We start from the raw sequence: 12,846 nt of genomic DNA, 5'->3' as shown, positions 1-12,846 counted from the left end.
AAAAACGGCAAACAGATTTTCCAATGCGTAGCTACTGGTCTCGAGGTTAGATCCGAGAGAACTGCATGCAAAAATCACATTGATCAGATAAGAAATAATATCTAAAGTAAAATTAATTTCAATGCGCGCAGATCCTATAAGTAAGAAGATCTTCAATAACTGACAACGAAAATTCTTTGTTGATGTTGCCCTATCCATTACAAACCTTAGATTTTTAAGTCCCTACCAGAAACAATGCAAAAGCTTGCACGGAAAGTCTGTTGACTCCACCGTATCAGACTGAAAAGCATCAATAAATATCCCAAAATCGGAAACCTTTGTATCTGACGGATTAATAGGGCACAAATCATTTAGGGCTGTGATATTAATTGGAACAAACAATCGTTGCAGTAAAAAGTACTAGGTTTACGTCCACTTTGATGACTTTGGCAAGGAAGTTGCCAGCAAGTTGACTCTCTCTTTTCATAGCTAAAAAGTACCAAAAAACTCCGAGTACTTAAAAGACCAATGAGTAGTGAGTTAATAATCGCACATGATTTGAGCTATCTTTTGTTGTGATAAGATTAATTCATATACATGAACAAGACTTACAAGACTAGCAATGATGTAAGGAAAGAGATTGAATCCACCTTAAAAATCCATATCGAAAACAGGAGATATTTACCAATTCCTATTCCAATCTTGGTTGTAGGAGAGTGTTGAGTTCTTTACATGATACATAGATACGAATAACCTGTGGGACATATTGTAACAAAGCAAGAGTAGTCATAAACTCCTTGGCACGCAAAGAATTCGAGCCCCTTGATTTTGGAAACAATATAAATGTTAAAACATGGCTGTCATAGCAGTGGTAAAGAGAAATAGGAAAATTCAGCCAATTGTTTAATTGATAGGATAAATAAATGGTTCGTTTTATTTTAATTCGTTCAATTGTTTTGTGTTCTCATAAAACATTTAGAAGCATTTTTACTTAGCACCATTAATTTTAGGATATACTCATTATTCTGTTAAAAGATTGTCACGTAAAAATCACAATAACTCTTGTTAAGACCAATTTTTTTCAATTATTAGGAAAGATGTCTTGGGTTAGGGGTGAACAAAAACGGATTCCTAAAGAGTAGTATTTTAGTGAAAAAAAAAAGAGTCCTATTCTTTTTTCTTTATAAAGTTTATGTTATTCGTTTGAAGAAAAAAGAAAAGCCCAATTAAGAATGGTTTAGACCCAATGGCTTTTATGGTGCAGTCAAAAGTTGGTATCCGCAATCTAAGGGCAATCAATCCCTTAAATCAAGAGAAAAGCAGATTGACAATGTTCATAACTGAACCTACCATGTTATGTTATGCATTTTTCATACTTTTTAGAGACTAATCGAACAAAAGATTTTACTTTGTTGGTGACCAATTCAAAACCGAACTTCTTTGAAATTGTTGACAAAACTCTCACATCCGGAGAAAATTGGATTGAATATTTAAATACAATTAAGGGTGGAACAAGTGTTGGAGAGTCGCATCATCACATGCCAATGGGTCCTCCAATTGCCACACTTTCACTGCGAGTCATTGAGTCCATTAAAAATAGATCCAAATTATTCGACCCAAAAAATACTATTTCGGTTTTGTGATTTAAGAAGTAATTTCAAGTATTTTTTTTTTACTGAATTTTTTATTATAAAAATGATGGTATGGCTCTAACAAAATGCCTTCAACTAAAATAAATTCATTACGGGCATACTTGTTTTTCAATAAACATTCCGAAGCGCGACTTTAGCCTAAAACCTCATCACATGCATGTTTTCTTATTTGAAATGAGAATTCAATATTATGATTTTGATATTTTCAGTGTTTATTAACATATGGATATTTCACCTATTCAGGGTCTCCATATTTCTAATCATACAAAATTAAAAAAAAATAAAAAAAATATTGTTTTCCACACACCATCCTATATACAATAACTGAAAAACTAAGAATTCGACTAATTATGGAAGAGTAATTGATCTCGATGCCATTTATGTTCTTCTAAATACTTAATTTTTAATTCATAACCTTTCTCATTCTAAATAAATAAGTATATAAATATAATAAAAGGTGATTACTATCTAAATGCTACGTGGACAAAGAGTCATGGCTGAAGGCTTAATAAACAAGTCGGTCAGTCCACCAATTTTGACAAATTTGAAGAGTTAAAGGAGCTTGGATGAGCAAGTAGCAACTGTCACTGTTTCCCAACCGTAACGTCCATGACCACATCTCCCTCTCCATCAATCCAATATCAAGAAACAAGTGGTGTATCAATGTCACATGTTTTAGTAAGAGTAGATAACAAAAATGATATATCGTATATTATGAGACAAGTATACAAATATCATGTGTTAATTAAATAAAATTGTACGGCTGCATAGTCGTGTTCATAACATACTAAAAAATGGGTCCACGTATGGGAAGAAGAAGGAGAAGCAAAATGATCGATCCAACGAAAGTACTGTACTATGTTGTGTTTAGCTTTACCCTCTGCATGTGTTTGGTCTTCGTCCATGTCCGACACTACATACACTCTTTGAAAAGTTAAAAAAAAGGCACTCTCACATTCTTCCACCTCTCTCTCTCTCTCTCTCTCTCTCTCCTACCTTTCTTGGCTCTTTTATTTTCTTTGTTTGCACTCATTCTCCGCACCACACGGCATCATTCTCGGAGCCCAAGTTTCATCAGGGCACACAGGCTCGAAACAACCTCTCTCTCACAGGTAAGCCTCCTCTCTCATCTTCTTCAATGGAGAGTTTTTGATAAATTTCTCAACTTTTTGATATACAACTTCAATGTAGTGACAGATGGTGTAAGTTATGCATGAATTTAAATTCTGGGTTTTCTTCGAAACATTCTGGTATCGCTGTTTCCCTTTGTTTTGAGTTGGGATGATGTTGGAATCAGACCAAAAAAATATGAACTTTCTGATGTACAAGTACAACTTGAAGTGACTGATGGTGTTAATTATACATTAATTTAAATTCTGGGTTTTTTTGTTTGGAACATTCTTGTATTGCTGAGTACTTGGAGTTAACGGAAGACTTAACGTAAAACCATTGGAGTAAAACCAAGCGCATTGGCGTTCTATAATTCATACAGTCAATCCATTTAGTGAGATAAAGATTTGCTTTTGTTGTGTTGTTGAATTAGTATGATGTTGGAATTAGACAAATTTGGATTAGAATTCACAATAAAGTTTCTTCCTTTGGCACACATTTCAAGGTTTCATTCTGCTTATCAGATTTTATTGATGGGATTGTTGGGAGGGTTTGAGGTCGTTGAAAAGGTTAATTTTATTCACCAGAAGAGCAGTAGTAATTCTTTTGGTCATTGGAGTTTGTTAGAGTAGGTAAAATTTAGTTCATCTACTAAATGCTTTTCCGTTATTTAGTTAAAGATATTTGATTTGGCCTATCTGTGTAGGTGTGAATTTTTTCTGTACTTTTTGTGTGTGTGTGTGTTAGGTTGATAAAACTATGGATTGTTACAGTAATTTTAATCCTTTTCTTTTCAGAGTTGATTTAAATTCGGATGCGAACGGATTTACCATGATCTCTTCTGCCACCCCTGTTGTTGAACCTTGAAGTATAGAGGGATTAAAGAACATTGGCTTGATCGAAATCAGTATATATGGAGGAAAGGAAACTGAATTTGAATGCGCCTTTTCTGTCCGTGAGACGAATTGCTACAACACAAGTGATCGCAGATGGAGAGAAAGAGAAGATAATGCAGAGGCCCGATGGGCGGCATACTCTTCCTTCTTACAAATCAGACTTTCGTTTGGAGCAGGTGACAGAACCGGTTGCAGTTCCTTTTCACTGGGAGCACATCCCCGGAAAAGCCAAGGAAGACAATGAGGCAGAGCTTCAGCCTACAGAGGAGGCTTCAGTTACTCCGAGGCTTCCCCGGGGAAAGGTTATAGATGTTACAAAACATAATTCAGAAAGGGACTATGGAGATCAAAATGAGGCTAGATCACCCCACTTTAAAGCGTATTCTTTGAAAGAAAATGTGAAGGAGTTGAAGTGCTCGAAAGATGTAACAAACGAGAGAATGGCCTTGGAATTACAGAATGAGGATGATGTTTATTCGGATGCACTTGAGACGATTTCCCCTACGAAGTCTTTCTCATTGAACTGTAGTGCAAGTTGTCTCAGTCAATCTGAAAGTGCAGACGTGAAGCCATCTAGACCCTCCGCTATTGATCCACAAGCCCGGGATTTCATGATGAATCGATTCTTACCTGCAGCCAAGGCAATGTCTTTGGAGACACCTCACGCTGCAAAGAAGCAGCATACAGCTGCACCTGAACCGCCAAGAAGAATCACGAGGGTAATCCGCCGTGAGGATACGAGGCCCTTACCTAAGGAACAAGTATCTCAAATGGAACTGCAACACGGACAATACGAAGAGGAAAAAGAAAGTGAAGGAGAAGATGACGATTACGATCCCTCTGGCTCTGTTTCAGCGAAGGGTTGTGGGTTGTTTCCCCGGTTGTGCTTGCGAAACTCTTTATGCCTCTTAGGTCCAATTCCAGGGATGAAAGTTAAGACCCGGGGTCTCATGTCTTCGTCCTCTAAGGTTGCAAGACCAGAAAAATCTACTTATGGTCGGTCTCACAGCCAACAACTCAACAAGGTTGTTTTAGAAACTATCACATCTCTAGTTTCGTTTATTTATTTTCCGATAACAAAATCATATAAATTCTGACATTTTCGTATGATTTTAATTAGCATGCTTGGGATGCTGCTTATAAGCGCAAATCAAACTGTGGAGTCCAATCAGGTGAATTGCTGAAGTTGGAGAATAAGAAGGCTGGTGAGTCCAATCGCTTTACTCATTCTGGTGATCTAAAGAAGGGTAGGTCATCTCCCTTCGGGAATTCACGAAGTGCTTGTATATCCCCTTACCGGAATAGAGCACCTTGTGGAGTCAAATCAGCAGAATTTCAGAAGTTTGACTATAATCAGGCTGGTGAATCCAGTCGCTTTACACTCGCTGGTGATCCAACAAAAGGTAGGTTATCTCCCTTGAGGCATTCACGAAGTGCTTGCATATCCCCCTACCGAAATGGAGCACCTTGTGGAGTCAAATCAGCTGAACTGCCGAAGTTTGAGTATAAGCAGGCCCGTGAATCCAGTCACTTTACACACTCTGGTGATCTCAAGAAAGGTACACTATCTCCCTTGAGGCATTTACGAAGTGCTTGCATATCCCCCTATCGAAATGATGCCCCTCATGGAGTCCATTCAGCTGAACTGCAGAAAATTGAGTACAAGCAGGCTTGTGGATCCAGTCTTCTTACACATTCCGGTGATCTAAACAAAGGTAGGTTATCTCCCTTGAGACATTCACGAAGCACTTACATAACCCCCTATCCAAATGAAGCACCTCGTGGGTTCCATTCAGCTGAAATGCAGAAGTTTGAGTATAAGCAGGCTTGTGAATCCAGTCGCTTTGCACATTCTGGTGATCTAAATAAGGGTAGGTCATCTCCCTTCAGGCATTCACGTAGCACTTGCATATCCCCTTACCGAAATGAAGCACCTCTTGGAGTCCATTCAGCTGAACTTCAGAAGTTAGAGTACAAGCAGGTAAGTGAGTCTAGTCGCCATACACATTCCGGTGATCTAAACAAAGGTAGGTCATCTCCCTTCAGGCATTCACGAAGTGGTTGCATATCCCCCTATCGAAATGAAGCACCTAAGTCTCCATTTCCGGGAGTAGGATTTCTTGGCGTTCCCAGAGAAGAGAGTACCAAAGCCAATAGTAAGTCCAATTTGCATAAAAAAGGTGGTCACAGCTTTCAGGAAGTAACAAGCCATCAACGAAATATACAAGGGCCACGCTCTGAGAGCCCTATCGTTGAGAAGACGCTGTATGTAGATACTGTAAATATTGGCAAACTGTCAGATTCGAATTCCAGTTCTTTCGATACCAAAGAACAAGTCGACTGTGCTGATGAAATTTTTGAGACCTTATTAAAGAGAAGACACATGGAAGAAACTTCTTCTGCAGAATCTCCATTTCAAGACATCAAATGCCTGAATAATTTCGAGGCTGGTGGCAAATTGGAAACTGAAGTATTCGAGTCTGCTGATGACAACTCATCTTCATTATGTGACATATCACACTTCAAAGGCCAAATAGTTGCAATGAAGGACTCTCTGCTGGGAATTGGTCAGGAAATTGAGGCCTCTAACTATTCAAACTCTGATACTAATGGAAAGCTGGACAGAAAAAGTGGTCAGATTATAACTATACAGTCTCCTCTTCCCCCACCTCTACCAAGATCACCTTCCGAGTCTTGGCTTTGGTCTACCCTTTCGTCAATTTCTTCACGAAATTCATTTTCACATGCGCATACTAAAAGGCTGGAATCGGAGACATCCTCCATGAGTACCAAGTGGGAAACCATTGTAAAAACTTCCAATTCGCGTCATGATCATGTGCGCTACTCTGAGGTAATAATCTCACCATCTTTCATTCTCACATAATTTTGTATACAGTAGAAGTTTTCTGTGACAAAGGGAGCTCTAACATTTTATACCTTGACAGGAATTAATTACTCATTTTTCTCAGCAATCCTAGAGTAAGATTTGCCTGGGTCTTCCAAAATTTTCTTTTTGTTTTGCTGGCTTCGTCGGAAGGGTTGGTTTGAAGGTGATCCGAGGTAGCTAACTCGAGCTGGCCAATTTATTTTTGGAGGCTCTCTTCCTCCAATTGTTTTCGCTACTGTATACCAGATAAGCAACTTGGGTTTTCAGATTCTGCTTTTGGCTTCTTTTTTTTTTTATTTTTTTTACCTATCTACAGTTGAGTTCCTCTTACAAATTCCTTGTAGTTGAAGCAATTCCCATATCAGTAGCTTTTAATATGTTGGCTTTTGATATTTTTGGAAGTCAATCACCCTAAAGATGATCATTCATTTACATTTTGCTACTGATCATTAAAATATTTGTATATTTCAGGTTTGTAGTTTCTTTGCTTCAGTAAAAGTATTTGTATATTTCTGTGATGGATTGTTCCTGGAGCATGAAAGCTGAGATTCCATCAGCATTTCATTTGTCCCTAGACAAATGAATTCAAAGACACCCCCCGCTCTTAAGCTACAGAAGGCCCATGTAATTTTCTGGACTGTTCAACTACCAGACAATAGAAATTATGAATCCCTTGGTAACTTTTGAGAGCCCATTCTTGAGTGCCTCAAATGTTCGGTTTCATTGAAAGTACATACGAACAAAATCGCGTTATACGCCAATCTATATTATAGTATGAGTCAACGAGAAGTTTATGCTTTTAAGGCCTCGTTTGGCACGCTGTATAAAGCACCGAAGAGAATTGTTAAGAATATTCTCTCAAAAGTAAGAATCTCTATAGACTCTCCGACACCTCATCATTGTAGCACAATTTCTATGCCAACGTTATAAAATAATGTGCTAAAAAAATGAGGTGACGGAAGGTCCATGAAAAGTTCCAATTTAAAAGAGTCTTCTTAGCATTTATCAAGCAGCGAATAAGTCTAATAATATGATGCCCGTTGTTAAGTGAGCTTATGTACTAAATAGACAACTGCTTATTGAATACGGACAACTTTCATTATGCAGTTGACACCTGGATATTATTAATTGATTTATGTGTTAGAGTGAACTGGTTATACTACCAAACAGTGCTTAATTTAGAATCACACAATAATTTCTCATTTCATTGTTTATTTGACATGAGAAACATGAACATGTCTATGCAAGGATTTTCTTCTTTTTTCCTTCAAAAAGGAACAAATCAATTAGTTTTATGTTTTCTTTTGTACTTCAACTTTTAACTCCCTCCATAAATTTTTTATTTTAATATCAAAGTTAGTCAAGCAACCAAAACATTATGGTACTTCTATATTTTGATTGAAATGATATTTACATTAAAGTTTTATCTGATTTAAACTATGAGAAGGACTCGAACTCGGATGTGTACTAGAGCATATATATCCTCTTAGTCTCTAGCCAAAATGCACAATCTTTATTTTTGTTTCTTAAACTCGAGAATTGTGTGTCATTTGCTACCCGCCAATTGGAAGTAGGTGCACGTAGCTACTAACCCGAAGACTTAGCGAACATGCTTAGTACTCTTCAGAATGAAACGAAGTAAAATTTTTGGGGCTTGTAAATTTGTGACCCTTTCGTTCATGGATGCAAAACCTTGTTATCATAATACCATTGAGGGTTTAAGGAGTCAAAACCGAAAGCACCACCAAAAAAAGAGAGAAAGAAAAACCCTAAGCTTGTACAAATGCTTTTAGAACAAGTATTTCACAGTACGTTGAGAATTTTTGACACAGGACTAGCCAAGGGGGTCTTGGGAAGACGATGGAGATATATACCTGGGAATCACTAACCAGCTTCCTCAATGCCTGGGTGGCTCCATGACATTAATTAGTATAGACTGGAAATTTGTTTGGATATACTTCTATATTCACTATTTGCACCTCAGTATATATGTGGGGTCGACCAGACTAGGTCGACAACAAGAATTAAAGAGAAAGAGCAAGCTTAGTGCTAATTTCCTGTTTAACTCTTTGCCCAGTTCCATAATGATCTTCAGTAACCATACGATGTCTGGAAGTAATCTTCTTTTCCTCATAATTCTCAACTCTTTGGCCCAGACCCAATTCCAGTTGTGGCATCCATTCTTTGTACTTCGAAAATTTTTCTGCATTCAACTGTAACGGAATTCAGGTAGTAATTAAGATGAATAAGAATTAACATGTACGGAATCAAAGTTAAAAAGTAATGAAATGTATAATATACATATACATATACATACATACATACATACATATATATATATATATATATATCAATAGACTAATCTGCAGACTGTAAACCATACCTCAAACCTAAATGGCGACTTGAATTCGGTTTTGTAGCAACTGGAATTGGTGATAGAATTGTGTGCGTTTGATGGAAATTGCCTTACGTTTCTGCTCTCTCCAAGGTGCGAGTTTGGTGGCCTTAAATTGTGAGATTCCCCTATCAACCTTGGTGTGGTGTGCATATGATGCATTAGATGGTCAGATTGGGAGCCATTACGATTATCCGACCAATTGATTTTGGCAGCAGGTATTCTTTTAGCCCTCCATTGTTGTTTGTTAGTCGTTTCAAATGGAGGCCACCTCTTTTCCTCAGGAAACTTGCTAGGGTTTATTGGTACAGTTTGCAAGATTGAATCTATATATTTGTTCGAGTTGTTGCCTTTTGCGACTTCTTTGTTTAGTAGAGAGCTTGACCTGATTATAACAACAATAGAAGCATGATTGTAGAGCCTATGGCTAGATAAAAGAGAAATATAGTTACAAAACCAAAAAAATACATACATCATTGGTCACTAACATTAGTCATGACACGAGATGAGGTGGCTAAAGTCACTATCAGTGCCTAATGATTGTTACCAAGCATGTTTATTATAAGTCACTAACGGCTTTAGCCATCTCATCTTGTGCCAACGATGTCAGTGACAATTTATGTTGATTTCTTTTAGTGTTAGTGTGTAACATATATATACCTTGAGCTAGCTTTAAAATCTGGCTGTGATTGGCTATGACAGTCGTGTGGATTTGTTGCTACAACGATGCCACCGTTGTCCATTCTAAAGTATACATGTCGCCGAGGCTGGTTGATTGTTTGGTGCACCATGCAAGATATGTAATCCCTCCCATGCTTGGATTCGTGGTTTTCAGATAATACTGCACCAAAAATAGGATTTGTATTCATGGATAAATTTTTTCACTTTCTTTTCCATGAACAATATTTATCACATAAGGACTTGGTATAAATGACAAACTCCGGAAGTTTTTGTTTGTAATTTAGACTACTACAGTTTTAGAAGAATTATTTTAAACAGAAAAAGTTGTTAAATAACTTAACCTTGCTAATTTTATACTAAACTCAAAGATGATATCAGATCAACCCTTACCTTGGCCATTCCCATCAAGCTTCTTACTTCTATACATCTGACAATTGGAAAATGCATGATTGGGAGGAATTAGTAATTTGGAAAAGAAAAGAATTAAGTCTATCAGGATCTGATTAATTATAAGGATATGATTATTTTGACAAAATAATTATTTCCGAACCTGCAAGTGACTCTTTACATGAGAAATGCTAAGTCCTCTCACATTCATTAGCTGAAGAACTAATTTGGGAGTTGCTCCTGCATCGATACGAAAAGAACAGAAACATTATTAATGCAAAGAGGATGTAATTAAGTCAAGTAATAATAATAATAATGTAACTTGATCTTAATGTTCCTATATAGTACATGGTATTTTTTCTTTTCTTTAAGTATTAAAAGCGATTTCAAGTTCGAATCCATACTCTCAATAAAAAATCTATCTACTTCTAAACCTTATTATTGGAGAGGCGCATGTAGGGCAAGAAAGTACTGTTCATCTTGATGTAAAAGGATATATACATATTTATTATACGTATCTAGCTAGAAACTTACTATCTTGGCCACCCAGTCTTTCAACAGCGTGCACAAAAGAAAGATGGAGTTGAGGTGTCCACCGAAGACGAGGCATTTTCGATCTCACATATTGCCTTACTTTAACCCTCTGCCCTTCATTTCCTCCACTAGAGATATCATTATCTGCAGCTTTATTCCCTTGGCCTCTTTCTTCATTGTCACTACTTGCTTCTTCATTCAAATCGAAGGATGAGAATTTCTGGGACGATCCCACTGATCCGTTTTCTACTTGTTCCTCGCTGATCTCGTTACTCTTCTCAGCTTCCTGATAACCAAATTCTAGCTCATCCATTATGGCTAGCTAGCTGCTTAGTTCCCCAGAATGATTAGTTTCCTCTTTATCAGCTAGGCCCGTGCGTTGCTGAAAATTAACACCAACCAGAAGTTAAAATAGTGGATTTCACTAGACAAGAAAAGGGAATTAAACTATTGTTAATTGGTAGTTTAGCAGTATTTTTTACTGCCACCTGAGTGAGATACAACTACTGATATATTTCCAACTCTCCTGGTTATAGTACTATATGTTCTTAGTCATCCTACGAACTTATTTAGTAAGATGTGGATAGAGAAAAAAACATTTTTTTTTTTAAAGATATACTTAAACAGAAACCCTGAGTGGTGGACATGATTAAGAAAATAAAGATCGAAGTTATTAGTGTGCTGAGAACAAGAGTTTCATATAATCATCAATATGTTGACAAGAGTTCAGCTATTATTGCCCGTCTGGAATCAATTAACAAACAAGAAAGAAATTAAAGCTTTACCTCTCATATTCTAATGTTTAATGATTCCCCCATTTCATAAATATATTCATACAAAAAATGGGGTTTTGTTATGATTAATTCTTGGGAGATAGAGATAGATCGAGAGATCTTAATTTTTAATTAGCAGTAGATCGAAAATCATTGTGTACCGAAACTGAATTTTTAGGCTGCAAATAATGATCCTATCTATCCAGTAAAAACAAGCTGATAACAATCACCTTGTTTACGCCCATTAAAAAAAAAAAAAAAAAATCAACTTTGTGTGATTAATTAAAGGTTAATTAGTTCTCAAAGAAAACATGCTGTTTATGATCTGCGTAAACTAGGGATGAGAGACTACGACCGAAAAATGAAGAAAAATAAGAGAATAATCAATAGACACTAATTAATCATGAATCGCAATCATTGTCTTCTTGAAAAAACTATACATATCAATACATCATTACTTTGAATTTTTTTGGAAAACAAAGAGAAATCAAAGGAGAAAAATCAATCAAGTATACTAGCTTAAGTAAAGTGTACTTTGCAATTCACTTTCTTTCCCCCAAAATATAAACACCATTGGTGGTGAGAGTAGTACTTGCCTCAATCCTTCTTCCGAGTAATCAAACATTTTTTCTATAATCGATGCCTAGATGCAGTGAGGGAAGCGCCTGACAGAGATGCTTAAGTGTTTCTCGGTTCTGGGAGCTTTTGTTTGGTTCCAAAGAATCCAAACCATGGAATTAAGGTCATCCAAATGTAGATATTCCAAGACTTTCATGGCATAAGAAAGTTAATACTTAATACTCACATTATGGATACAGATCATGCCAGTGCTGCAACTTCCTTGGAATATTGTTGGAAATCATGTGAGTCCTCTCCCACCCTTTTTGCCTCTCGATCTCCTTTTTTTCAGTTTTTACACCTGTGTCCTTTTAAAATCTCTCTCTCTGAGCTGTGTGTTTGTGTGTATGTCTTTCTCTCTCTAGCTCTCTCATAGACACAGTATGCTCGTGGTTATCTTAATTGTCTTGCACTTGACCTCTGGGGAGACTTCTCCCTAATCTATTGGTTTATTAATGATAATCAACATTTTGTTCTGTTGAGCAAGTTTCATCTAGGTTAATGTAATCAACTAATTATTGATTGTTTGAGAAAGAGTGAGGTGGGGCCTCTATATGTCATCACTCATCACTCTCCATTTTCTTTCCCACCTAAAATTGGACTTTTCCCCAATATCAACAAGCAGCTGTTTTCGTGTGTCGTGCTAAGGTTTTTCAATTTCCTTACATTATTGGTAAGGTTGTTTCATACAAACACTGGAATTTTGTAGGGGGCCACATGCATGGTGATTGAGAATTCTTGAGATTGAATACTGGTCAATTTTGGTGCGACTTCATGCGCCTAATCAAAGCTAACACAAATGGCAGGCATACATCAATCAAACTTCCTGCAACCTAATTTCCAATTGTGCAGATTGATTTCATACGGGTTAATCGAAGAAAGTTGGGAGACAATACGAAGAGTAACTAAACTCTTAATTAATAAGCATATGCAA

The 12,846-nt window shown here is 36.8% G+C and overlaps 2 protein-coding genes across 4 annotated transcripts; one reads left to right on the top strand and one right to left on the bottom strand.

Moving 5' to 3' along the window:
- The first annotated feature begins 2,581 nt into the window (after nucleotides 1–2,581).
- LOC137730023 (uncharacterized) lies at nucleotides 2,582–7,016 on the top strand. The gene is made up of 4 exons (XM_068469092.2): nucleotides 2,582–2,743; nucleotides 3,539–4,662; nucleotides 4,758–6,488; nucleotides 6,583–7,016. Exons 2-4 carry the CDS (start codon nucleotides 3,655–3,657, stop codon nucleotides 6,613–6,615), a joined length of 2,772 nt encoding a protein of 923 aa, XP_068325193.2. The 5' UTR covers nucleotides 2,582–2,743; nucleotides 3,539–3,654; the 3' UTR covers nucleotides 6,616–7,016.
- A 1,265-nt stretch (nucleotides 7,017–8,281) lies between these two features.
- On the bottom strand, nucleotides 8,282–12,355 carry LOC137728527 (uncharacterized). Of its 3 annotated transcripts, XM_088678493.1 has the most exons (8): nucleotides 12,100–12,232; nucleotides 11,891–11,996; nucleotides 10,522–10,903; nucleotides 10,151–10,227; nucleotides 9,991–10,027; nucleotides 9,580–9,760; nucleotides 8,908–9,304; nucleotides 8,282–8,737 (listed from the first exon to the last, which is right to left on the bottom strand). In XM_088678493.1, the coding sequence occupies exons 3-8, from the start codon at nucleotides 10,832–10,834 to the stop codon at nucleotides 8,549–8,551; spliced, it is 1,194 nt and encodes a 397-aa protein (XP_088534619.1). In that variant the 5' UTR covers nucleotides 10,835–10,903; nucleotides 11,891–11,996; nucleotides 12,100–12,232; the 3' UTR covers nucleotides 8,282–8,548. The 3 variants fall into 3 exon arrangements, with proteins under 3 accessions (XP_088534619.1, XP_068323391.2, XP_088534618.1); XM_068467290.2 differs by lacking the exon at nucleotides 11,891–11,996 and having other exon boundaries at nucleotides 12,100–12,355; XM_088678492.1 differs by having other exon boundaries at nucleotides 11,891–12,286.
- Between the last annotated feature and the right edge of the window lie 491 nt (nucleotides 12,356–12,846).

Source organism: Pyrus communis, chromosome 10 (genome assembly GCF_041283825.1).
Source record: "Pyrus communis isolate YQ-2024b chromosome 10, ASM4128382v1, whole genome shotgun sequence".
Lineage (NCBI taxonomy): Eukaryota > Viridiplantae > Streptophyta > Magnoliopsida > Rosales > Rosaceae > Pyrus > Pyrus communis.
This window is presented reverse-complemented; position numbering and strand designations above follow the sequence as displayed.

Bases quoted from the DNA above. Each gene is read 5' to 3' on its own strand.
- LOC137730023 (XM_068469092.2), top strand. From the start codon at position 3,655: ATGGAGGAAAGGAAACTGAATTTGAATGCGCCTTTTCTGTCCGTGAGA. The intron at 4,663-4,757 runs GTTGTTTTAGAA...GATTTTAATTAG, and splicing joins ACAGCCAACAACTCAACAAG to CATGCTTGGGATGCTGCTTA. The intron at 6,489-6,582 runs GTAATAATCTCA...ATACCTTGACAG, and splicing joins ATCATGTGCGCTACTCTGAG to GAATTAATTACTCATTTTTC.
- LOC137728527 (XM_068467290.2), bottom strand. From the start codon at position 10,834: ATGGATGAGCTAGAATTTGGTTATCAGGAAGCTGAGAAGAGTAACGAG. The intron at 10,228-10,521 runs GTAAGTTTCTAG...GTATCGATGCAG, and splicing joins AAGACTGGGTGGCCAAGATA to GAGCAACTCCCAAATTAGTT. The intron at 9,761-9,990 runs GTAAGGGTTGAT...TTTTTGGTGCAG, and splicing joins GCTTGATGGGAATGGCCAAG to TATTATCTGAAAACCACGAA.